This window comes from Rhinolophus hipposideros, assembly GCF_964194185.1.
Source record: "Rhinolophus hipposideros genome assembly, chromosome: 10".
In the NCBI taxonomy this organism is placed as follows: domain Eukaryota; kingdom Metazoa; phylum Chordata; class Mammalia; order Chiroptera; family Rhinolophidae; genus Rhinolophus; species Rhinolophus hipposideros.
Genome location: NC_138056.1, coordinates 41680258 through 41708123, shown reverse-complemented (window position 1 = coordinate 41708123; position 27866 = coordinate 41680258). Strand labels below are relative to the sequence as shown.

Genomic DNA, 27866 nt, shown 5'->3' with positions numbered 1-27866 from the left:
GGGACACAGGGCAGGGGCCGTCTTGCCCTGAGTATCGTGCTCCTGCTTATCGAGCCAGTCTGTTCCACCTCAGAGCCTATTTTCATATAGATGTGTATGGTAGAGCGGGATTGCCCCTGAGAAGTCATCCTTCTTGGGTGGGGTTCCAAGCATCCCTGTTTCTCACCAAGGTTCTTCGTGGCTTTGGTACCAATGGACTTAGAGAAATCTTTTCTAAAGGATTTCAGATTTGTCAGCTTAGACAGCCTGTTGAGGTTTTAAGCTTTATGTGTTCTCTCTTCCTAGGGAAAGTTGCCTTGCTTTGACTGTCTTGTAGTTATCCCTTCTAGGTTTTGGGGCCAGATACTAATTTTGTGGTCAAGAATTTGGTGAACAGCCTCCATTCCATCACAGTCCAAACCAAATAGTGTACCAAACTTTTGAATAGCTTCTGGTATTAAACCTAGTCAAATGTTTATAAAAAGCCTATTATATACCCTAAAAGTAAGGAAAACTTTAACACAAAATATTCAGAAAACGAAACAAATGCTTTCTTACTGTACCTCTATTTCCACTGGTGAATATAAATAATTAAAGAAAATGGGACTCCTCTTGTGCATTCTGTCAATACACTCCCAGATACAAATTCCTTTTTTGGCATGTTTATCTCCTCTATCATCAAATAAAGTTCCTGTAAATCCAAAAAAATTTAACAGAAGTCAAATAAATCAACAGTTTGCCTAAAAGTATGATCAATGTAGCTGATGAAAAGTGGAATATTTCTCATAGTTCTAGAAACAATAACGTATGTGCAGAAACCTTAGAAAATAACTGCAAAGCTAAAGATAGGAATGAATATCCCAGTTATATGGAAACAAATCCAAATGGAAGGAAAACATCTGATAAGGTTTCTGCAAGCATTAAGTAGTACATCGTGACTTTCTTCCAATCTACATTTTACATCTATATTGAGATTGCCAGAGGTCCATACCAGGAGACATTCTACACATTTTTCAAGAGAAGATGGGAGGACTTAGAGTTGATTTCATGAAACTCAGTTAAAAACATAATTTTATGTTTCTTTTTAAAGTTGTTGTCTGTTTATTATAAAGCCATTTAAAGTGTTTTCCTGTTTAGTAGTTTATATATACCGCAAATCATGGTCATGGAGAATTGGATGACAGAAGGGTGTGGTCTGTACCCTTGCCTGACTTAAAAACAAAAGCCGAATTTGGGGGGCGAAGGGGGCCCTTCAGGGATTTTCTGACACTATTTTTGTACCTTACAAACAGTCAATCTGTTACTTATATAAGCCCACCTTGTTTTTAATAGAGAGGAAGATGTGTTAGGGTGAGGCAGGAGGTATTTCTTTAAAAGGCCAGACAGGGTGCCTCTCTCAGCAGTGCTGTCTTGCTTTGAATGAAAGGACTCAAGTCAAAAATCAATAAGCATTTGACCAGTTTATCAGAAAAGAATGTCTTAAGCCCAAGGCTGCACAAAGTCCTGTACAAGACTAATGTTTTCTTCTCCACCTTTTAACTGCAGAGTCCAGTGCAGCAGTTCTCAACCTTGGCCACACATTAGGAAAACCAAGAGCTTTAAAAAAATCTCAATGCCGAGGTCCCATCTCAGACCAAATAAGTCAGAATCTCAGAGAATGGGCCCCAGATATTAGTTATTTTAAAAGTTCTCCAAGTGACTTCAATGTCCAACATATAACCAGCTCTATTTAATGCCTTTCCAACACAAGGGTGCTTAAGAAATGAAGGTTTCTGATTATGATGTGTGGAAAGACAATTCCGAGTCAGCAAAGGTCTGGAAGTATAACAGGATGAGAAACAGTCTCAAAGTGCTGGCTCCCTTACCAAAAGCATGAAATACCATACTGGACAATTTTTATTAAAATGCATGCATTTGATTTTTTATTAAAATGCATGCATCCTGATTTCATATTTTAAACTGAGAACATCAGGAAATATATCAGCTACTAGAAGAGTCCTCGTTATGAATATTCAGGTACAAATAGTATTCTGAAAAGAGATGATTTAAAAAAATTTGCTTGTCTTCTTAACAAAAATAGTCATGTGTATTCACCCTTCTCCTCTCCCTATAACAACAGAAGGAAGAATGTAAAATCCCCTTGGGGAATGTTTTCACAGGGGCTGACTTTCAGTATCTAGTCTCTACAACTATTTCTGCTTTTAAACGTTATAATAATGATATCTAAAATTTATTGAGTGCTTACTACGTGCTAGCAATTGTGCTAAGAAATTTACAAATATTTCCTAATGTGATCATCATGGCTCATAGGGGTGGGTGCTTTATTGTCCCCATTTTAAACATGAGGAAACTGAGGTAACTAACTTGTCCAAAGTACTCAGCTGGTAACTAGGAGTGCTGGCATTTAACCCCGGTCTGTTTGCTCTGAGCCCATGGCCTTAAATGCTATTCAAACTGCCTCTAAGGGCAGGCACCTATTCCTACCTGGGGTACCTGGGGTACAAAAACTGAGCCAAACATTTCTCCTCAAACAGTGACACCACTTTGAGATATTAAAATAGTAAGCAGATTTAATTTTCAAAGGTGCTACAGGGATGACCTCTTGGAGTGCCTAAGAGTTATCACAGCACATAATTTTCGACTTGGGGACCACATTCATACCCATTCTACTTTCGTAGTTCAGGGTAAAACACTTAAGGGTTGTTATATTATTAGAGTTTTTAATTAAAAACACACAAAACTAACAAAAAAGATGGAACAAGAGCAAACAAACACGTACCGTGCTCTAATCTTTCATAGTCTGAATCCAGGAGAAATGTTTTAAAGCGATTAGATACATAGTGGAAAGCCAAGAACTTTAAGTAATAGAGATTGAATTCAAATTCAGTTGGATACTGGTTGTGAACCTGAAACACACAAGGCAAAGAAGAGTAAGAATCAAACAAAATAAAAAGTGGATGCTATGCCACTGAATGCTGGAGACTATTTGGTCACGCAATCAATCGAATCTCTACCATGAGTGGAGATAGGAAGGGAACCAGCCTTTGTGAGCACCTAGTATGTGCCAGATGCCATACTATGGGCTGTTATAAACATAATCTCATTTAATCTCCGTAACAACATTGCAAGATAGGCATTATTTTTTTTCTGACTTTATTGATATAAATGACATATAACATTGTGTAAGTTTAAGGTGTACAATGTGATGATTTGATACATATACCTAATGTGAAATGATTACCACAACAGGGTTAGTTAGCACCTCCATCACCTCATATAATTACTTTTTGGGAGGAGGGTGAGAACATTTAATATCCTCTTAGCAACTTTCAAGTATATATAATACAGTATGGTTAACTATAGTCACCATGCCGTACTTTGGACTACTAGAATTTATTCCTCTTATAACTGTAAGTTTTTACCCCTTGACCAACATCTCCTCATTCCCCTCACCCCTTAGATCCTGGAAACTGCCATTCTACCCTGTTTCTATGACTTTGGTTTTTTTTAGATTCCACATACAAGTGAAATCATATAGTATTCATCTTCCTATGACTTATTTCACTTAGCATTATGACCTCAAGTTATCACACATGCAAGAATTTAATTTTTTTCCTCACAGCTAAATAATATTCCATTCTTTACATATATAACATTTTCTTTATCCATTCATCCCACAGATGGACACTTAGGTTGTTTCCATATCTTGTCTATTGGGACTAGTGCTGCAGTGAACATGGGAGTACAGATATGTCTTTGAGATAGTGATTTCATTCCCTTAAATATATACCCAGAAGTCGTACTGCTGAATCAGATGGTAGTTCTGTTTTTAATTTTTGGGGCAACTTCCATACTGTTTTCCATAGTGGCTGCACCAATTTACATTCCCACTAACAGGACACAAAGGTTCCCTTTTCTCCATGCCCTCACCAACACTTGTTACCTCTTATCATTATGTGATAGCCCCCCTAACAGGTGTGGGGTGACAACTCATCGTGGTTTTGATTTGCATTTCCCTGATCAATAGTGATGTTGAGCACCTTTTCATGTACCTGTGGCCATTTGTATGTCTTTGGAAAAATGTCTATTCAGATCCTCTGAAGATAGATATTATTATCCTCACTTTACAAATGAGGAAGCTACTAATGAGGATGAGCAAGATTAAGCAGTTTACCCAACGTCACTTGGCAGTAACTAGTGAGCCTGATTCAAACCCTGGCTGGTTAGGCTCCAAGGTCTGTGGCTCATTCACTGCCTTATACTGTGTTAGACACTTGACAGATATAAATTAACATAAGTTACGGTTCTCACTTTGCAGGCACTTGTGTAATAGTGTATCATACAACAAGAAAAATGGTACTTACATGCGTTTGTCAATGAAAGGAATGAGAAGGCCCTTTAGGGAGACAGCAAGAGATGTTTTCTGGACAAAAGAAATGTGTGCCTTTCTGAAGGCAATGCAGAAAAGCCAACAGAGAGAGAATAAAATGTAGAGAAAGAGCTGATCACTAAGCGGATAAGGCCCTGGGCAAACAAGAATGAATGAAGCTGAGGACCCAGAGACAAGGAACAGTCTTGGAACTGAGAAGGGATAGAAGAGAAGATAAAAAGAAAGATATGTCCCAGTGCAAAGGGGAGGGAGAGGAACTCATGCCTTTTAACCTTAATTCTTCATCCGTAAATTAGGCAGTAAGGTCACTGGCCATAGGATAAGGGAATGATATGGGAGTGAGGGAACAAGGCAGAGCTTGGACAGGTCACTGAGCTATAGCATACTTTACGCAAACTGTATGCAGACTCTGAGGAGCCATCGTATTTACGTTGGCAGAAGGTAGGTTGATGACCCTGTGACATTCTCCAATCCACCTAGCAATCTCACTTCTATATTGTTCAAACAGTGTCTCATGACTAGTTAGAGAATTCTGTTTGCTTGAGATAAGTTCCAATCATAATTGCACTTGCTTAAAAGCTGTTTCAAATGAACACTGCAGGCAGGCTATCTAAATGCCAGCTTTCCTTCCCATGTTTAATTTGGCAATGTGGACCCACACTTCATCAGCCAAAGTGAGCTGAGCAGGCATGTGTATAATATGTTGTTTGCCCAATAGATCAATTGGGATTTAAAGTCATAATCTGGATATCACTTTGTCAAAGTTTATCATCTGGTTATAAACCTACAACATTTTCTTACTGGCTTTTTAATTGAACTAAAACTTTCGCTTATGAGTGAAACAAAATAAAACTGATTTTAGGAAGACTTATTAAAAAGAGAGTTTGACTCTTATGCAATGGAGCTGCTTTCCTGACCTGAGCCACTGCCCTTTGTGTTACATCAGGTCTCCACAGGACAGGAGAGTTTTCCATGGGAAGTTGTGACATGGCTCTGAATAGCTAGGTAGAGTGCATTATTTCAGGTTATTAGAACTGTAAACATACGTATTAAGTATGAATTTTCTCATCAGTGAAAATGAAAGGATTAGACAATATGGGTTTCCTGTAATTATGCTAGATGAGCAACTAATTATAAAGGCTGAACATACTTGAAGAGTTTAGTTATAATAAAATAAAACGTAAGTCAATCTGACACATATTTAATGTTCAACAGTTATTATTTTGCAGCATTATAACTGGGCATAAAATAAGTTAAGAGTGGTTATTTTATTTAGCAATACTTTCTTCCATTTCTATAATGGAAACTACAATTTTTAAAAATAGCTTTGATTTCCTTGTTTTGTTAGCCCTCTATGTCTTTGGCTCAACTGTCAACCATGTCCCATAGCACAACAGTCCTCTTCTGAACACCTTGTCCTTATTGCTACAGATGCACACCAGAAGACCAGGCCTTGGGTTTGCCTCTCCACTGGGCCTGGTTCTCAGGTATTCCTGGCTCCGTTCTAAACATGGTTCAGAACTAAAGTTTCCTGCGCTTCCCCTCATGACCCACCCTTTAATGCCAAGTAAGCTTTCTAGTCCAAGCTCCTGGTTTGGAATCAGTAGTACCGCCCCAGGGGCCAGCGCACACAATGAGATGGGGTGACTCAGCCTGTGGGTGGCAGGACACAGGAGGCAGGCCCAGGAGGATGGAACTTGATTCCCTACCATCTGAGAGTCTCAGGGAGGAGAAATGTGCAGTGTGCTCAGGCAGAGTGAGCTCCAAGAACAGCTGGGCCCCAACAGCCCCTGCAATAAACCCTGGTAGTCACTGGCCAGTCGCCTGCCTCACTGTTTTCAGAAGAAGGGTTCAGGGCTATTTCCACTGACCCAGCCCACAATAGTTTCTAAAAACTCTTTTAAGAACTTTTATTAAACAAAGCCCTAGAATAACAAAACATTTCTCTCAATGACTGTTCTCCACAGGAACCACTGGCCTCATATATTATCTCTATCCTTCCTTAATTATTCTGATATTTAATATGTTTAGGAATATAATTTTGAAGACCCACTTCTGAGGTTAAGAAGGATGGAAATAATGAATATGACCTTAAGCTGAACTTACAGGCCTTTCAGGGAGATCATATGCTAGAACTAAAAGCAAAGCTCTACAAGTAGAAAAATGCTTTCATAGCCCACTGTACTGAGCAACTGGCCTCACCAAAACCCTGAACTCTACAATTACGTTAGAAAGGTTAGACATTCTCCATGGCCTCTGGCATTCACCCGGCTTGAATTGGAATTAGTGCATAGAGCGCATCAAGGTCATCAAGGTGTTAGTGCTTGGGGGTGGGGGTGGGGGGGAGAGAGGGAGGAGAGAGAGAGAGAGAGAGAGAGAGAGAGAGAGAGAGAGAGAGAGAGAGAGAGAGAGAATGAATCTGTGTATGACAATGGGACCAACATTTGTTAACTGCTTGGGGCTGAAATGCAATCTGCCTCCAAACTGGGGTTAATTATTAGGTCTACCGGAAGTGGAAGAAAAGATACTGAACATTTTTTTTTTTTTTTACTCTTTGGCAACAGTTTAAGCAACAAGCAAAAAAAAAAAAAAAATCAGATTGGTCTGAATGCTGAGTTGATAAATGCCTAGATACCACTTGGAATCTGACAGTAGGAAACACAAGGAATTCTCTGCAATGTCTTCCCACTATAACGAGAAATGAAGACCTGACTGCATTCACAAGACAAAATATGGTATTTATATTTCCAGTAAGAAAGAAAAATTACGCTGTCTTCATTTAGTCATATATCCCAAGGACTCAGTTTGTCCTGTTCATTGGCTTCTTTTCCTCCTTGTAAGTAGGAGACCTAGACTCTTCTGCAGTACTACACCACAGAGGTCTCCAAAAGGCACAATCCACATGCTTTCTTCTCCTTCTGATGAGGTATAATTGACATACAATAAACTGCACGTATTTAAAGTGTACAGTTTGGTAAGTTTTGCCATATCTATACACCTATGAAACCGTCACCACAATCAAGATAATGAAGATATCAATCATAACTCCCAAAAGTTTCCTTGTGCCCTTTTGCCTCCTGCACCCTCCTAAGTAACCACTGGTTTGCTTTTTGTCACTACAGATTAATTTGCATTTACTAAAACTTTATATAAATGGAATAAGTACATATGTACTCTTTGTCTGTCTTCTTTCACTAAGCATAATTATTTGAGATGCGTTCATGTTGTTGAGTTATCAGTTGTAATTCTTTTTTATAGCTAAGTAGTATTCCACTTTATGGACATAGCACAATTTGTTAATTCATTCACCTGTGGATGGACATTGGGTTGCTTCTAGATTTTTGGTTATTACATATAAAGCTGTTATGAACAGTTATGTACAAGTCTTCATAGAGCATATGCTTTCATTTCTCTTGTGTCGCTGCTTAGAAATGGAACGCTGAATCATATGGTAGGTAGGTGTATTTAACTTTTTAAGAAACGGTCAAACTGTTTTCCCAAATGTTTGTTCAATTTTATATTCCCACCAGCAGTATTAGAGTTCCAGTTCTTCCACATCCTTCAACACTTGAGGCAGTCAGTTTAAAAAATTTTAGCCATTAAAATATGTATGTAGTGGTATCTCATTGTGATTTTAATTTGCATCTCATAATGATGAATGATGTCAAGTACCTTTTCATGTACTTATTTGCCATCTGTATATCTGTGGTGAAATCAGTACAAATGTTTTGCCTGTAAAAAAACAGGTTAGTTGTTTTCTTATTGTTAACTTTTGAGAATTCTTTATACATTCTGGATACAAGTCCTTTAGCAGATATACGATTTGCAAATATTTTCTTCCACTTGGTGATTTTTCTTTTCATTTTCTTAACAGTGGTTTTTTTTAAGAGACTGACCTTGAGTCCTTATGTTTTGTTTGTTTGTTTGTTTTTCTTAAAGATTTTATTGGGGGGACAATACTGCACTTCCAGGCTTCCAGGACTTTTTTTTTTTTTTTCAAGTCAAGTTGTTGTCCTTTCAGTCTTAGTTGTGGAGGGTGCCGTTCAGCTTCAAGTTGTTGTCCTTTTAGTCTTAGTTGTGGAGGGCGCAGCTCAGCTCCAGGTCCAGTTGCCATTACGAGTTGCAGGGGGCATAGCCCACCATCCCTTGCAGGACTTGAGGAATCGAATCGGCAACCTTGTGGTTGAGAGCCCATTGGCCCATATAGGAATCGAACCGGCAGCCTTCCAACTGCCTGAGCCACCGGGCCGGCCCCTGAACAGTGGTTTTTGAAGAATAGTTTTCAATTTTGAAAAAGTCTAATTTATCAATTTGTTCTTTCATGGATCATGCTTTTAGTGTTGAATCTAAGATATCCTTGCCTAACCCAAGGTCACAAAGATTTCTTCCTGTTTTCTTCTAAAAGTTTTATAGTACTAGGTCTTATATTTAGGTTTATGATCCCTTTTGAACTAATTATTACATTGGTGCTAGGAATAATTTTTTTTTTTTTCGGTATCTGGAAATCCAATTGTCTGGCACCATTTGTTGAAAAGACTCCTTTCTCTACTGATTGCTTTTGCATCTTCAACAAAAATAAATTTTCCATATATCATACATGTGGGACTATTTTTGGACTCTATTCTGTTCCATGGATCTGTTTGCCTGTCTTTACACCAGTTATCACACTGTCTTGACTGCTATAGATTTATAGTAAGTCTTGAAATCAGGTAGTACTAGTTCTCCAATTTTATTCTTTTTCAGAGTTGTTTTGGATATTCTAGATCCTTTGCATTTCCATATGGATTTCAGAATTTATTTACCAGTTTCTACAAAATAGCCCCCTAGGAGTTTCTTTGTGATTTTTGTGGCAAAATCATTGTGAATTTGTCATTTTTCATTGTGACACTGAATCTTTGGGTCAATTTGGGGAGAGTGACATTTCAATAATATTAAGTCTTCTAACTCATGAACAAGAGTTATCTTTTGATTTATTTAAGTGTTTAATTTCTCTCTGTAATGTTCTGTAGTTTTCATTGTTCAGGTCTTTAATATGTTTTGTTAGATCTCTTTCATATTTTTTTAATCCTCTATTAGATGGCAATAATTTTTAAATTTTAATATTCCAATGGTTAATTTTTTTGTAGATTCCAAAGATAATCATGTTGATTGCAGATAAGATAATTTTTCTTGTTCTTTTCTAATGTGGATGTCTTGATTATTATTTTCTTGCCTTGCTGCATGGTTAGGACCTTTAGTACAATATAGAGCAGAAGGAGGGAAGCAGACATCAGTGTCTTGCTCCTGATCTTAGAGGTAGAGCATTCAGTCTCTCACTATTAAATATGATGCTAGCTATAGGTTTTTAAAATAGATACTATTTATAACTTAAGGAAGTTCCTTTCTAGTCCAGGTATCCTTAGAATTTTTGCAGGAAATAGATGTAATATTTTGTCAAATGTTTTTTCTGAGTCTATTGAGATGACGATATGGTTTTTCTTTTTCAGTTTCTTAATATGGTGAATGACAGACTGATTTCAAATGTGAAACCAACAGTGCATTCCTGGAATAAATCTCACTTGACCATGGTACATTATCTTTTAAACATATTGATTTATATGGATTTGATTTGTTAAAATTTTGTTTAGAAAACATGAATCTATGATGATCAGGGATACTGGTCTACAGTTTTCTTTTACTGTCTTTATCAGGCCAGGGTAATGGTGGTTTCACAGTATGAGTTAGGAAGTATTGCCTTTGCTTTAATTTTATGGAAGAATTTTTGTAGAATTACTATTATTTCTTCCTTAAATACTTGGGAGAATTTACCAGTGAAGCCACCTGGGTCTGAAGTTTTCAGCATGGAAAGGTTTTAAGTACAATTTCAATTTCCTCAATACACATAGGCCTATTCAAGTTATGTACCGGGGGTGCCAAAAAAATGTATACAAGTGAACACTTTGGTCAATGTTGTTCAAGCCGTAATCAGAAGTGTCCGGACGCTGATGGTAACCACTTTGAGCACCTCTTGTAATTGCAGAAGTCAAACGTGACTGTTTTCATCTTCTGTTATCGGTATATATTGAGTATTACAATTTTAATACAGTTTTCCTTTCTTAAAATGTGTATACATTTTTTTGGCACCCTCTATTTCTTCTTGAGTGAGTGTAGTAGCTTATGTCTTTCAAGGAATTTGTCCATTTCACTTAAATTGTTGATTTTTGGGGGCACAAAACCATTTATAATATTTCCTCACGATCCTTTTAATACCTGTAGAACCTGTAGTGATGTCATCTTTTTCATTTCTAATATTGATAATTTGTGTCCTTCTTTGATGAGTCTGACTAGAGGTTTATCAATTTTATTGCTCTTTTCAAGGAAGAGCTTTTGGTTTCATTAGTTTTCTTTATGGTTGGCCACAAGATTTTGTGGGTCTAAAGGCAAGTCTGCCTCAAATAAATTTAGCCTTATTATATTATGTAGAATTGTGTCTGACAGGCATCTCAACAAATAAATTAATTCTACGTGAGCATGTCCCAAAATATGCCAATAAATAGAGTTTTAGGCCTCTCTTAGGCATCATCTGGATTCTGTTGTTCAAATAATTTTACATTTATCTTCATGAAGATAAAAATATACAGATTTAAAAGACTAAGCTGTGTGAGGCATTTCAGTTTGGTTTCCATTATGGGGTGAAACCTGCCAATTTCACTTATTTATAAGAAATCTGAAATGGAATTTGGAGAAACATGAATTTAGAGACTTATTTTTTGCCCATGTGCCATTAAGTACTTTGTGAAACTTAAAGGCTCATAAAAATAAGTTATGATTCAAATCCCAGGAAAGGCCAACATTTTGGGAATAAAATATAAGTTAAAATTTGATTTGCTTTCAGGAATTACAAATATTAAGCTACAAGAGACCCTATATAGAATGGTATCAATATTTGAGAAACTGTATGGTTAGTCACACCCTAGAAAAATAAGTGGCTAATACCAGTTTTTGCTGTTTCACAGATTGAGTTTTAACAAACATTAATTGTGTACCTTTACTGTGCCGATCATTTTATGTAAGATTTTGAATGTTTCACATATATATGTATATATATATATATATCTATGTACATAGATATATATTATATGTAATATCTATAAACTGAAGCACAGAGAAGTTAAATAATTTGTTAAAGGTCAAAAATTAGTGAGACTGATACACAAACTCAGACACTTGATGGCTCAAATATTAAAAGCTGTAATGCAAAATCACTTTGTTATAAAACAGCTTGGATTATGTCATTTTTTTTTTGTGCCAGTTTTCAGTTGACTAGGAAGCAGGTAGATATCAGAAACTCTTGAGTATACCATGAATCCTGTTAATTGCAGCTATTTTGCCAATATTAATGGATACATTTTAGAGTAACCAAAATGAGGGCAGTTTAGCTCCTCACATACCTGCTCACAAGGAAATCTCCTATCTTCAAAAGATAAAATAGCTTTTCTCTTTGGAATGGGACCTAGCATAGAGCTGGCATACAGTAACTGTGAGGGGAATCATATCGCAAAGCCAGAGCAGAGTGAGTCGATTTATAATTTGAACCAACTTCAAAGGCAAAGTTATAACTGTTATTTGTTTTTCTCAAAGTAGGAAATAATGAAACAGTTCTAAGATATCCTCAAAGATTTACTCTAATGCTGAAATAAAGGAGTTACTTTCTTATACTTCATGTTTTCATTCATATTATACACATTTTTCTCCTTGGTACATTTTAAAAAAGAAATTTTAGGTAAAAATTTCATTTTTGTATTTTGGATGTATTTTCCTTTTGAATTTGGTTCAACTATTTTAAGAAAAGGAAGTAGCCTGTAATGATATCATTTGAGCTAAGCCAATTTCTTTTAGAAGCAACAAAAAAATCTGCCAGATGTTGCTATTATGAAACAGTGATCTAGCATTTATAATTCATCTGACACCTGGATATACTGGCGTAAACAATGGCTTTTTATATGATGAGGCAGTTCCAATTTAAGAACAGTGCTTCATCTGTTTTCTTTGTAAATCTTATTAGTACTAATGGACAGGTCTAGGCATATTTCCATGGACTGCCTTTTGGCATTCAGCATGTTAGAAATGGTTAATAAGCAGCGAACACATTTTACCCAGGAAAGTTTTGCTTGCTGCTGTGTAATTTTGCACTTATTTTTAAAATGTTGTTGGGCCTGGCTCTGTTTTGTGCCCCTGAGAGACAGCAATAATTCGAATTGTCTGGCAAAAGACAGAGTCATGTAAAGCACGAGTGTTCACTTGAAAAGTATTTAAAGAAGGCATTTTCTAATGCCTAAAACCAGTATGTAGGAGATGATGAAACACTACCTTATAATTAAGTCAGCAAGAGTCAGAAGCACTATTTGTTAACTATATAGTCTTCTATAGTCTCCTGTTTTTAAATGAATAAACAATCCCCTTTCAGCAGAAAATAATTTGTTTCACCAAAGCTGATGCCTATTATAACCAAGCCTCCTTGACATACTGCAATTAAGGTCGCATACTTGCTTTGCCATGACTTGTCTGCACTCAGGTAATATATATGAGGTGCTAAGTCAACGGAGGGTTCAGACAAATTTGCAAAAATTTATATTTTAATTAAAAATTTTTAATGTGCTACAACCAGATTTGAAATCATACTAAAGAGGTCTTGAGACTCTGAACACTAGTATTTTCTACAGTTTGTGAAGCATTCACCTATAAATAATTGAGCAATTGAGCTTTAATTAAAAGTCAACTTGTTTTCAATTTCAGAACTGGATTATACAGAACACTAAAATTTTAAGTCCTTATTTAAAATAAAAAGTTATCAGAAATTAAACCTATACCCCATTTGCTTTATATTACTTAACATGAGGTACTTTTAGCATCTATTGTAATGTGTTCTAAAGATAACAGAAATGTAATTTAGTGCTTCAGTTTAGTTTATGTTAAAATGCTTTGTTCACACCTTTAAGAGGTGCTCACAGAATACAACAGGTGACATGCCAACATTCTAGACTGTTTCCATTTTCACCCACTGCACCCCACCCCAACAATAAAATATAAGCATTACATTCCAAGTAATTATTATTATATGTGGGGCACAGTGATGTTCCCATCTGGGAGGACAGTATGTCTTATATGAGAACCTCCCATCTCTTACTGATTGTGAGTGGATTCTTTTGCTGACTCTAATGTTTAGGTATGCAGAATTCTGCAAGTTGAGCATGGACGTTTAACACATTTAATAGTGCATTTAACTGAAGCTAAATCCAGCCATACAAACTCAGTCCTCTTCAATTAAAGGAAAAGAAAATTTAAAAGATAAAAAACCCAAAAAGAGGTTGGGAGAACGGGAGGTGAGACAGTAGCAGGTCAAGAAAATTCAGTAAACGTTTGAAAGATGGAAAATAGGAGAAAGAATGACAGTTAAGTGATGGTAAGTGACAATGAGATGCCTGGAGGATGAAAATTATTTGAGCAGGTAACAGTTTGCCCCATAAACCCAGAAAGGCTCTAAACTGGAGGCCCAAGTGCTGAGTAATATCAATAGGGGTAAAATGAGAGCTAAAAATGAGGACTAGCTGTAAGTCTATAGAGGCAGTGGGGAGACCTCAAAGTGCTTTCCTACCCTATGTCGTCATGTGATTACCTTCTTGCAAGCAAGAGATTAAAGGCTGGTTCTCTGGAAAAACCAAACTTGATAAGCTCTGGACTTTGGGGACACTAGGCACACTGGGTTAATGATTAGGCTTGAGACTAAAAAAGCATGGAAAAAGTAAAAGTCTGCACACTTCAATGGGATTTCTGCTTTGCTTCCAGATAGTAGGCAGCCAGGCTTAGGTATTCTCTGGGCAGCAGAAGAACAAAATTTTCTCTATGTAAAATTTGCTATGCTATGGTTTAAGTCTGTCATTTTACTTTTTGTCTTCAGTTTGTTTTCCTTTGTTTTCTTTTTCCTGCCTTCTGTGGATTACTTGAACACTTTAGAATTCCATTTTGATTTATCTATAGTGTTTTTGAGTGTATCTCTACATAGCTCTTTCAGTGGTTGTTCCCAGTATTACATTCTCTATCTTATCAGTTTACAGGTGTTGACATTTTACTAGTTTCAATGAAGTGCAGAAACCTTACTTCCATTTACATCCCTCTATTTATAATATGACTATCATAACTATTTCCTGTATACATATTGAGAACTACATCAAACGGTGAAAATTTTTGCTTCAACTATCAAACAGTTGAGGAAACTCAAGAAGAAAAGTCTATTGTATTTAGCCATATTTTACTTTCTATTGTCCTTTTCTCCTTTCTGACATTCCAAGATTCCTTCTTTTATCATTTATTTTCTATTTTACAAACTTTCTTTGGCCATTTAGGTCTATGATCCATTTCAAATAAATTTTCGTGAATGATGTAAGGGTCAAGGTTCATAGTTTTCATACAGATACCGAGTTATTCCAATATCATTTGTTAAAAAGTATCCTTTCTCACCAAAAGGTTGCCGGTTCGACTCCCGCAAGGAATGGTGGGCTGCGCCCCCTGCAACTAAGACTGAAAGGACAACAACTTGACTTGGATAAAAGGCCTGGAAGTACACACTGTTCCCCAATAAAGTCCTGTTCCCCTTCCACAATTAAAAAAAAAAAAAAAAAAGGAAAAAAAGGTATCCTTTCTCCATGTCCAGGTGTTGTAATTGTTTTCTGTGGGGGATGTTGTCTTTAGAGTCTTAATCCCTTATTTGCAGCAAACGTATTTATCTTAAACTCTATTTTACCTTGTGAAATCTGAGATGTTACTTCAACATGATATATAAAAAAGGAACAGTCACAAACTTTTATTTCAGGAGGAATTGTAAAAATTATTAAGTTTATTTTAGGATAAAAATATATAAAACTGAAATATGGACATTTTCTATATGCCCATGGAGGCTATCTTAAAAGGCTGAGTAAAGAAGTTTGTTACACGAACAGCCTATCCTCAGTTTAATTCTTACTTTAAAAAAATGTTGACATGGGTTCAGTGTAATTCTTATTCAAAAAAGTCTCCATGGGTGATTCCACCTGCCATTCTTCTCAATACATTTATGCTTGAGTCAGATTTAGGTGAGAGATGTGACTCTAAGGTTCCATCATTTAGTCTCTGTTCCTACGTGTCCTTTAAATGTCACATTATGAGGATTGTGATTTTAATATTTAAAGATATGCATTTTTATATATCACAGATACTAAAAGAAAGCCAACTGCTTCATTTAGTGTTCAACTGAATAACAGTGGTATGATCTCATTGTAGGGGTAAAAATAGGTCGTGTGTACTTACTGAAACAGAACGTAGGCCTCCAGTGAGCAGCCTTAAGAACTTTTCAAGAGAAAATTTGACAATATATTCAAATTGAATATGAGAAAGAATAATTCTTTAAGAAATGTGGAGCCACTGCAAGTTTTTGCTTGTTTCCTCTAAAGATTTTTGTGAAAGAGAATAACAGCATCATATCTGAAAAGATTATATGCTAGCAATTCTACTTAGGAGATTCTAGATGATCTTGATGAAGGGTGTGAGAGCCTGAACAAGGTGGTCATTAAAATGTTCATTTATTCATTCATTATACATATTTATTGAGTGTCTACTCCATTCTAGATACTGAAATTATAATTGTGTTAGATACTAGGGATATAAAGACTAATATGATATAGTCCCTGTTCCCTAGAATTCTCAGTGTAAGTTGAAGGCAATAGACATATACAAATAAATACATTCTAGCTTTATAGATGCTACCAAGAAGTCTGTACATGGTTCATTAGGAATACAAATAAAGGGGTCAGGAAAAGGTTCAAAGATTACTTAGAAAGAATCATGAAATAAAATGTAGTGCTGAGAACAGTGCCTGGCTCATAGTAAACAGTGAATACTATTAGTAATGTTTTTAATAGTAGTAGTATATAAGTACAGAGGCAGAAACAGCTTAGTACATTCGGTAAGCATAATAAGACAGTAAGAAAGATAATAAGAAGTGCTTTCATGAAGAACTCATATACTTTCACCTATTTAGAAAAAGAAAAGATAACTGCTCTTTTCCTTTGGTCTCAGTTAAGCTTTCTGTTTCATAGACAATGGTCTCCAAACTTCTCTGTCATCTATTTACCAAAAGAAGTATGAATAAGAAGGCTCATACTCAAATAGGAAAAAAAATACAGTAAGTCCTTACTTAACATTGTCGATAGGGTTCTTGGAAATTGCAACTTTAAGCAAAATGATGTACAACGAAACCAATTTTACCACAGGCTAATTAATATAAACACAGGAGTTAAGTTTCTATGGCATAGTTCTGGTCACAAAAACATCACCAAACTTCCAAATAAATCTCCAAAACTCTTTTAATATTAAACACTGAAGTAAATATGAGCTGTACACACACATTTAAGAAAGAGTAATAAAAACAAGAGATTCTTTTCCTACCCGCTTCTTCCAGTTCAGGGTTGTGGGTAGCTGAAACCCATCCCAGCAGCTCAGGGCATAAGGCAATAACCCACCCTGGACGGGTGCCCTTCCATCTCAGGACGAACTCACCCCCAAACCCACACTTACTCAGACTGGGACAATGTAGACAAGCCACTTCACCTGACGTGCACATCTTTGGGATGTGGGGAGAAACTGGAGGACCCAGAGAAAACCCATGCAGACGTGGGAAAATGTGAAAACTCCACATAGACAGTGGATCCGGCTGGCAATTGCTTATTTTTTTCTCGTCAACATTATAAGGAAACGACGTTGAAAAACGATGTTGAATGAAATGACGTGGTTTGAGGACCTGCTGTGTACCACTTGCTGCAGGTTTTAAAAGTATAAACTCAACTTTGTGACCAGCCTCTCCAGATGCTGCTCAGACAGAGTCAATAGGTCTTTTCTTTAAGAAGCTGATTGGAGCAAAACCATAACTGCCTATGTGTGTGTATGGAGGGTGGGGAGTGGAGATGGAAAGTCACTGCTAATGGGCACAGAGTTTCTTTCTGGGGTAATAAACTGTTATAAAATTGTGGTAATTGCACAACTCTGAATATACGAAGAACTACTGAATTATATACTTTAAATAATTTTTAAAAATTACGTAGTAAATTAAAAAGCCGATCAAGTAACTAATAGAGTAAAAAACAAAATAAAACATAACCATACACCAACTTGGCCTCTTCAGAAGACGTTGTTCCAATTGTCGTTCCCGAAAACATTCCCCCCTTTCCTTCTAATACATAGTTGAGGCCAATGTATTTCAAAGAGGCTCACTTTTCTGAAAAATATGTTTGACATGCTAGAACTCATTCATTGTGGTGCAGATGAAACCCTGTTTTTTCTAGGCCAATTTAGCCACTGGTACCAATGCCTTCAACTTGCAAATTCAGGGCCACCTAATTCTCCAGCCCAGTCCTGACTAAAGCCCCATTAGGAAGTTTTACCTGATGTGCCTGAGACGAAGGTAGGAGGGAACTTAGAGAATTCATATCTCCCCTACTCTGGCTCCCACTGGATTTGGCTGGATTATATCCTTGGGTTTCTGTTTGGTCTCCTGATTAGCTCTGCTTAGGTTACCTGGTAGAACTGAGCCAGTGTTCTCAACCTCATAGGCTTGCCTGGTTAGGTCCTGGTTCTTTCTCTAGGGGTTAGTCTCTACTTCCTACCCTGTTTTCCTGAAAGTAAGACCTAGCCGGACTATCAGCTCTAATGCATCTTTTGGAACAAAAATTAATTTAAGACCCGGTCTTATTTTACTATAATATAAGATGGGTCTTATCTAACATAGTATAATATAAAACTGGGTCTTATATTAATTTTTGCTCCAAAAGACGCATTAGAGCTGATGATCTAGCTAGGTCTTATTTTCGGGGAAACATGGTATATTCCCAGGCACAAGCTAGGTACTCTCAAACTGGGATTTCAGGCCCTGCCATTACCTAGAGATTTTTGCTGTTCTACTCTAGGTCAAACCTTCTTGGAGAACAAGCCCAAGTTTGCTCCCCTTCTTTGGAGATGATAATTTAGAATGCTGGCCATTCACTTGGTGGCCAGCTCAGCTGTCCTAGTTTCAGAAACCAACTGCCATGTTTCCCCCTAAATAAGACATAACCAGAAAATAAGCCCTAGCATGATTTTTCAGGATGACATCTCCTGACAATAAGCCTGAGTGCGTCTTCTGGAGCAAAAATTAATATAAGACCCCGTATTATTTTAGGGAAAACATGGTAGTTCTTTCTCTTCTCTGTTCTCAGGAGTCTGCTGCTGAGATTTCGGCAAGTCTTAAGGCTGAGTCCATCAGCACTATGATGTGAAGGTACCTGGCACAGCACTGCAGTGCTCCATGAATGCTAGCTCTTTTCTTTCCTTCGTATCAAGTCAAGTTAAGCATGCTCTACTCACCTGGTGTACGCAGTCTAAGAATTGGAGGAAGACTGGAGTAAAACCACTACCCTGACAGTTGAGGGTCAAGCTGCTCCGTTGACTGAATTTATGGCCAAAAGAGAGCCACTCTTTTTCGACCAACATCCGGAAGCCTTCAAGTGTCCTATAAAAGGGATCACTGAGTAACTGAACCAGGGATGTCACCTAGGGCACAAGCAGGATGGATACTTCATTACTTTCAGTCCTGACAAAATCCTGTTACTAAGACAAAACACTTCCTTTTGATGATGGCTAATTCAAAAGCAAAGATACCTGGACAGCAAATTTGTTCACTGTCTGCTTCAGGACAGCGGTCAAACTAATTCTGTAAACTTTCCAGTAAAAACTAAAAGTCAAATTCATTCTGGCTGCATGTTTTCTTTCAGGGAATTAAGATTTTAATCCTTACCTGGCCAGTCTGTTGACTGTGGCTTTCTTCTAGGTTAATTAATAAGGCCAGAGAATCAGTTCAAATCTATAGCTACTTTTTTGGCAGGTGTAGATTAACATCTTACTGTAGTTTATGTTCACTTTTCCTTTTCTCTCTGGAGTAAAGAGGGGCTTATAGAGAACCAGGGAAAGGACTGACAAAACCTGGGAAGGATGGTCCATTCCCTACACTGCTAGTCAAGAGCTCCACTCACGTGCTTGCACGGTGCATCTGTGGTGTGGGAACCTGATGCTTTGAGCCAGCGCTCAGACTCTGTAGGGCCAGGAGGTTCATGGTACAGAGCTTTCTGATGGATACCAGCTGGTGGTCAACACAGGACTTTTTCTGTCCATACACATTAGTTATACAAAAGATTCACTATACAAAAGATTCATCTGCAGCATTTAAATAGATGCCTGACCACTGCGCTGTACATCTGAAGCTGAAGCTGAATAATATTGAATGTCAACTATAATTTAATATATATGTATATATATGTTATATATATATAATGGCAGGATATGGAGTACAACATAGGGAATAGAGTCAATTGAACTGTAACAGCTATATACGATGTCAGACGGGTAGTAGATTGGGGGAGGGGGGTTATCACTGTGTGAGGGGTGTAAATGTCTAACTATTACATTGTTTTGTACACCTGAAACTAATAAAAACAAAACAAAACAAATGAATTGAAATACAAATTTATACAAATATACAACTAAATATGTGAAAATACGTGTAATAGTTTACTTGTGCGGTGATGTCCCAGCCTTCTTCCAAACAGACCAAAGCCGAGGAACCATTCTCAAGCACTTCCGATACAACCACAGCTAGCTGCATTATCCTGTGAAGCTATTAGAGAGAAGAGGCCACAGTTAGACCAGGTGCTTTCTGAGCACCAAGAACAGATTTGCTATCAAACTTAGATAACCAGACAAGTTAGGGATAAAGTATTTGGACAAAAGAACCACGTTAGTTTTAAAAAGTTAAAGTTCTTTGTCAAAATCAAGATTAAACAATGACACGTTAAAAGTACAGTATTTGCCGGCGTATAAGACGACTGGGCGTATAAGACGACCCCCTAACATTTCCACTCAAAATACAGAGTTTGTTATATACTCGCCGTATAAGACTACCCCCTCTTCCGCACACCTTCCACACACCAAATAACTTTCAGTTTAAAATTTGCATCATACTTCTTTCTTTTGGCTGGTGCCATGATAGGGATGATAGGGGTTTGACTGGTCGACATTTTCTATGCTGTACTGTACAATGGTGCAGTATTGTGGTTGGCTGTTGGCTGTATACAAAGCCTGATTTGATTGGTCCCTGCTCCCTGTTTGCCCGCCCTGTCACTATAGCAGTCTGGTCCACCCTTGCATCAGCATCTCCCTGGGACCTCACTAGTGCGCAAGTGCGAGCTCTTCAACATTCTAACAGGCACCATGATAGCGCAAAATCGCGAATCTTCAATGCATATGTAAAGAAATATACGGTAACCCGAATTTACCACACTCGCAAAACTGCACACAGCCGACCATACACCCAGTATGGTATCGCGATTCGCGATTTTGCGCTATCATACTGGGTGTATGCTCGGCTGTGTGCGATTTTGCGAGTGTGGTAAAATCGCATAACAGCAAAATCGCATAACAGCCGAGCATACACCCAGCAGCGCTGCTGATGCCTGAACGGTATGTGGAATGAAGTGGGCGAGCATCGGGAGGCCACTATGGCACGGGGCAAGCACTATGGGCAGTCTATCTGAAGTGTACCTGGCGTATAAGACGACCCCCCCACTTGGAGGCATATTTTTCGGGGCCAAAAAATCGTCTTATATGCCGGTAAATACGGTAGGCACAATTTAAAACAGTGTGTTCAAGGGATACATAATGAAATAAATTGATTTTAAATGATTTCCCAAAGCATAAGAGCTATAATTCCATAGAGTAGAAAAGACAGAGTCTAAGTATCTGTCCCAACACAGTTATTGGACTTAAAATTTGTTTTTCTATGATGATGCAGTAAATTCTACTTTGGATACTCTTACTTTTTCTGGAATTAGGTAGTGGGGATGGTTGCAACAACTTAGTGATTATACTAAAAATCACTGAATTGTACACTTTAAAAGGGTAAATTTTATTGTAAATGAATTATATCTTTTAAAAAAGACACTCTTAATTGTGCTATATGTTAAATGGGAAGAAATCTTGTGTTTGTGCCTACCTTTAAAAGCCACGCCAATTTACTCACAATCCTTAGTGAACAAGGAGGGAATGAGCAGGGCATATAGATTATGAAACCAAATGCGCAACATTCTAGTTTAAAAAAATATTTTAAGCATCACTTGACATAATTTGTAGAATAACTCCAATCCTGAACTAAAACAAAAGAAAACAAAAGGAAGCAAAACAAAACGAGGTCCTATCTGACACAGAGCCAGGCTATTGAAACACAGGGACAGGACACCCGTCCTTTCCAGCAACGGGCAGCTCCTCGCTCACGGCGCCTATAAGGCACTAGTACAAGGCCTGAATTCTCTAGGGCTTGGCATTTGTTCTGAGTTAACTTTTAAAATGCCAATATCTCAAGCAGGGCAATGTTTTCTACTGTTTTCAGTCACTAACTTCTGGTCTGGCTCTACTTTGGAGGAAGGAGCAGAATAGAGAATGTACCAAAAACTCACATAGGTTGGGTAGTGGGGACAGTTTGGGGCGGGGCTCATAGCTCAGGGACAGAGGGAGTATTGATCTGCTCTTTTCATGGTACTCGAAGAATCCTGAATAGGCTTAATAGTCATTAATATACCCTGATATAGACTGGGGTATTAAAATAGGTGGGTTATTTTTCTAGTGTTAAGTACCTTAAGAAGAGTCACTGCCCTGAGTACTCGACATCATTTTTTTGTTTTGTTTGCCTTTTAGTCCAATATGCTGTGTGAAACAACCCTTTTTCCTCCTCAAGGGAGGCAGGAGAATTGGAGGTGTATGGGGGCAGGAGACAGAGGAGCTGGGAACTCGTGCAGGGGAGAAAGAATACGGACACAGCACCAGGGGCCTAAAGACAAGGCTGAAGGCTATACTGCCGAGATGCTCCTGGCCAAATGTCTGTATCAGTGTCTAAAATATGCAGCACGTCACAAACACCTCTCTTTTTGTGGTGTGGAAAACATGTGGGTTATGTGTGCTTGCATACCTATTTCTTTTTAATTTCTCAAGAAGAGTTCAAGTAAAGACATTCCAAGCTTGACTTAGCTAAAGGAAGAATATGAGGTTTCTCCTAAATCTTAGGTAGGCTTCAGGGAATCCAATGCATTTTTGTTGGCTGTTTGGGGGGTTAATCTATAACCTAGAGATATGGAACAGGCAGAGACAAATCCAAAGTGGGAAAGTAAGAGAGAGAGGCTTTTGGAGTCGTCTAGAAATCACATTCTGTGCAGGATCTTCACTCTGTTGACAACAGAGCAGGAGCCCTATAAATATCTGTTAAATTTATTGTGCATCAAAAAGTTACCATCTAAAAATAATGATTTCTTCCTTAGCATCCTATGGGGACCACATTTTCACTTAGATATTAGGTAATAAAAACCCAGGGATGAAGAATTCTACCCCCTCCTCCCCTATATCATATGGTTTCCAGGAATGGAAAGAGCAGTAAAGGGGTGAATGTCAGGTAGTGGGGGAACATAGAATTTTTTATTTTTTTTGGTCAACTATCATATCCTTGAGTTCAAAGACAAGTTAGTTGCTCCAGACATTACCTGTGGAAACCATTCAGAGTCTTCCAGGGCTTTCAGGAAGGTCACTTCTGAGTCAGTAGGAATGGTGCTTGGGACACAAGCCCTCATCAGCTTTTTAAAACTGGCTTTCACTTGTCGGATATCATGAAATTCAACAGGAACAAACTCACAATTTAAAGCAAATTCTAACTTAAAGTTCTGTGGATAAAGAAACAAAGAATTAGGCAGATGAAGCTCTATAGGTAAAAGAGCAATGTTTTCAACAGGGCAGTGCTTAATGATATACTGTTAGTTGAGGCCAAGTAGCTGCAGAGGCTGCAATGGGTCAGAAAAGTCAATATCGTATGGCTAATGTGTCTGTACTGCGGGAAAGAGCCATCAGTAAGGCCTAGTGGTGTGACTTGGCTTCCTGTCATTCTGAGAACCTGATGGAGTTTATAACACCAAATATAAGCCAATTATAAAGTCATGAACCTGGAAGTCTAAAGAGGAACCAGTGACACATGGACAGTATGATTAATATAAAACCGTAAACTAAGTCTCCCCAAGATGTACACTGTAATTAAAAGATAACATACTGTTGAGATTCTAGAACTCTGAAAATTAAACACATACACATATTTGTTTCTTATTAAACATGCAAAACAGTTATTGTAAAATGAAAAGAAAAGATAAAAATTGAGAAGAAAATAAAATCACTATCTCACCGGCCTAAGACTAACACTGTACTTACTCTTTTAAAGTCAATAATAAAAAATTATATACAGTAAAACATGAAAGGTTTTGTTGGTTTCTAGCTTTAGGACAATAGTTTTTCACTCAATATGACACATGTCAATCCATCTTTATTTTAATACTTTTATTATCATTTATATCTTTAATCCATATGGAATTTATTCTATGGGAGGTTGCATTTGTAATTAAAGAATGCTAAACTGATGGTCCCATTGTATATTGTATTTTGATAATCTAGTTACCTAATTCTGAAGATTTAAAAATTCTCTAACTTCTCTTGCTAAAGAATGAATTAATTTTCTCATATTCTTTCCATTTTCCTCACCTTCTGCCCAGATTACTCTCTAGGATCAATCTGCTTTTCTAAGAGTAAAACTGTTTTTTAAATGTTGGTTGTATAACAATGTGAATGTATTTAATATCATTACCTGTACAAGTTAACATGGTAAATTTTATGTTTTCATTTTACTACAATTAAAAATAACTGCTGCCAAGGACTTATATATAAGGTATATTTATTGTTTTTTATTACTTATTTTAGAGTACTTTTAAAAAGGTCTATTAAAGTTATGAAATAAAAAGCAAAAACTCCCGTTTTGTTTTTTTTTTAATATCATTACTAATATGTATCGAGAAGAAATGTTACTTTGTCTTAGTAATTCCACTATTAGGAATAATTTAAAATGTAGGGAAAAAAACTCCTACTGAACTGTACCTCAATAAAAAAATTATAAACTATATGCTTGAAAATGTGATTGCAATTTTACATATAGAAGATAAAGAAACCAAAACATCCAACAATATGGAATGTTACGTAGTATTAACATAATTATGAAAACCATTATACAACATGAAAACGTTGTGGCTTGAGATAAAGAACTTAGCAGTATATACTCATATTAATTCTTTAAAAAACTCGTAATAGATAAACGATAGTTTGCTTTTCAGGAAAACTATGTTTTTTTCCATTACCAACTATAAATGAGCTTAGTATGCCTATTTTATAAACCAGGAGATATCAACCATAGTGTTGAGACACACTGTTAGGCCATAGGAATTTGTTACTATATATATATTGTATACCATATATATATGGTATATATATGGTATATACAATATGTATATACACAATATGTATATATATAGTATATACCATATATATAGTATACAATATATATATGGTATTAAAGTATGTGGATTTAAAAAGGTAAATAGGATCAATTCAAGATTATTTAGAGTAAATCACTCTCACTTACTTGCTTTCCTATGTTTCCTTTGTTGGGAGAAAAAGGTGTGGAGCTGCAACTAGACTGCACTGTGCGAGCTGGAATGTGGCACACATCACAGATATGGACCCATACTCTACAGACACAGCTGATTTAATAAAAAGCAAAACTTGAACGGGATATACAAAAATCCTAATAATTACTGTGCCAGGACGGTGAAACTGTGTTCTTTAAATATAATTATTTATTGATAAAAGGAAGGAAGGAGGGAGGGAGAGAGAAACGGAGGAAGGGTCCCAGGAGGTCAGTCTTTCTTACTCATATATGCATGATCACACAGCTAACCTGAGGACTGATGTGTAAAGGCAATGGCAGAGGTGACCATTCAAGAGACCAACCTTGGATCACAGGTAAATGGTGCGCTGAAATGTGGAAAGTCTGTACTCTGGGAAAGACACTGGAGCCAAGGAGGCTGTGCTGGCAGCCCTGGAACAAACCCTGAAAGGTGTTCTGTTTCTCTGGATATGAAATTATCTGCTGTATCAGAAGACACGTGTGCATATTTAAACACTGAGCATTACCCAGCAGTTTCATGCCCTCTATCCTAAAGGTTGGTGACTCAGTGATTGCAGCAGTCTCGGCAGTGGGAAAAGAGCTAGCAAAGCCAGCTCGCCACAGAAGAGATGACTCAGCTGCTGGCATCTAGACGACCAAGCATGTGGGATCCTGTTCACAGCCTCCGCGCCACAGTTCAGCTGGAGGTCTGTCTAGCTGGCCCAATGCTGACTGGAGCACGGGACTCCACTTTGAGGGGATTTCTGAATTAACAAATACTTTTATTTCCCACACAACTATCAGTAGTAATAACATTTACTTTGTAATGTGTGAATTGCAAAAACATTAAACCTAAGGAATTATGGGTGCTTTTGGAGACAGAGACTATCATTTATGGGATCTGAGCATAGTGAAACACCTTAGCATAATAATTTAAAAGAAAGAATAAAGTTGATCAGCATCTAATATTTTGAATTGTCTGACACGTCTTAAGACATGTGTCTTTGTATATATAGCCTTGCAAAGTTTTAAAAAAATGTTTTAAAAAAAACTCAGAAAACATAGCCTTGGCCTTCCCTTGCTCCATATGCACTGCCAGTCTTCTTTCCACTCTTCTACCTTCCTGTAGCTTTGTCAATAGGTTTACAACAAAAACTTCTGTTTCGCCAGAGGCACAGATTCCTAAGGAAGCTGAACTAAGGCAGTGGAAAAAGAGCCTGAATAAGCCTTATTATTTCTTTTTTTGTGTATATTCCTGATGTGTATGCTGATCTTTTTATGATTATGAAAAAGGACTTATTTTCATGGCTAATAAATATGCATGTGTGTATGAATACCTACCTACCTACGTATATCTAAGTAGACATACATACATACACACATATAAAATGAGCTAACATTTTTTTGAGATTGATTATTAACTCCAGGTTAAGAATCAACACTGCAAAAAATTTTTTTCTAGGAAAACTGGTTAATTAAGTTTTATAAACTGCCTTCGTGCATTCGTAAAGTTTTTCAGTGACAAGAAGAAATCTTACCCTTAGTTGTGACTTTTCACCAAATATATAAAGGGCTGCTTGGCGTTTCAAGAGCTGGTTTTGCAGGTAGGTGCTGTTGTTAAAGGAGGCCGAGTGATCCTTGCCGGCCAGCCGGGCACCAACATCAACGAAGGACGTTGGAGAACTGATCAGGCGAGTGCTAGAGCGCAGACTTGCCCATACACCTTCACAGAAGCCAAAATAATTGAGTGAGATAATCTGATGTGGGAAAGCCACCGAATAGGGAAAACGATGCATGCTCTGTAGGTATAGTTTTAGAGGTACTATCAAGTCAATTAATCCAGGTAATCATGGATCATATTGGTCATCTGCCATTTACTTTTGCAACATATAAGCATTATTCAATACAGCACTGCAAAATTATACAATATTAGGCATGGAAGGACCTAAGAAATCAAAGTCAATCTTGTTGTATTTTGATGTAAACTCCGTGTTTATAAGTAAATACTGAATAGAAAGAGTGCACTGACACTGGGAAAAAAATGTTGGCGGGGGATAATGAAGCCTTGGGCAAGGAATGTGGAGTGACTCCATTTCTCAGGGCTTCATGAAAGAAGTAAGGAACTTTCTTCTGCTTTAGTCAGTCAATTCAACAAGAAATCTAGATTAAGAAGTAAATTAGAACTTTATTAAAGCTACTAAAATCTCAGGCTGGATTTAGAATTAATATTTGTATATCATGCCAAAATGATGAAATTTTAAATTAATAAAAATTGTATTATACTCATTTTCCCCAGTATCCATGAAAAATAATGAGAAGATATAAGTTTAGTGACATACATTTCACTAAATCTTAGGAGGTTTTATTTAAAATTTATAGTCAGAAGCATATGTCTTCTAAGGGAAAGGCCAAGCTAAACTGTTAGAAGAATCTCATGTTATAAGTTGACCCTAATTATATTAATTAGAAAATCAATATGTAAGTGAGACTATTAAATATTAAATATCCAAACACAAAGGCATATACTAAGTTTTAAATATGACTAGCACTGTAGCACCTTCCAAACAATGGAGCCCCTGTAAATGCCCATAGTCGGTGGTGTTCTCTTAGTGATGTGATCACAGGGGTGTCAGATGCCGCCACTGCTTCCCTAAAGTGGGTTTTCTTCTCTAGATTTGGAAAGGCTCTTTGAGAAGTTTTAATCTTTGCCAAATGTTAAATCAAGCCATCTTTCTAGTGACTACAAGTCATCATGATAATGTCACATCTGCTTCTCTCTTTATAAGTATTTATAGGGGCAGGAGACCAATTTCTAAGAAAAGGTTTTATAGGTGATTTCTGCTTAACATGGATGAATCTTTCTATATAACCTACTATGAG

General features: G+C 37.1%; 1 protein-coding gene across 5 annotated transcripts in view; it reads right to left on the bottom strand.

The window, feature by feature from the left end:
* SBF2 (SET binding factor 2) overlaps positions 1-27866 on the bottom strand; it is a 396450-nt gene that overhangs the window by 9819 nt on the left and 358765 nt on the right. For all 5 annotated transcript variants that reach the window (XM_081063396.1, XM_081063389.1, XM_081063390.1 and 2 more), the window contains 6 exons: positions 26525-26709; positions 22993-23169; positions 19983-20084; positions 18779-18964; positions 2759-2885; positions 543-670 (listed from right to left, as the gene is read on the bottom strand). In XM_081063396.1, the coding sequence (XP_080919522.1) occupies positions 543-670; positions 2759-2885; positions 18779-18964; positions 19983-20084; positions 22993-23169; positions 26525-26709 (905 nt within the window). The remainder of the gene's footprint in view (positions 1-542; positions 671-2758; positions 2886-18778; positions 18965-19982; positions 20085-22992; positions 23170-26524; positions 26710-27866) is intronic.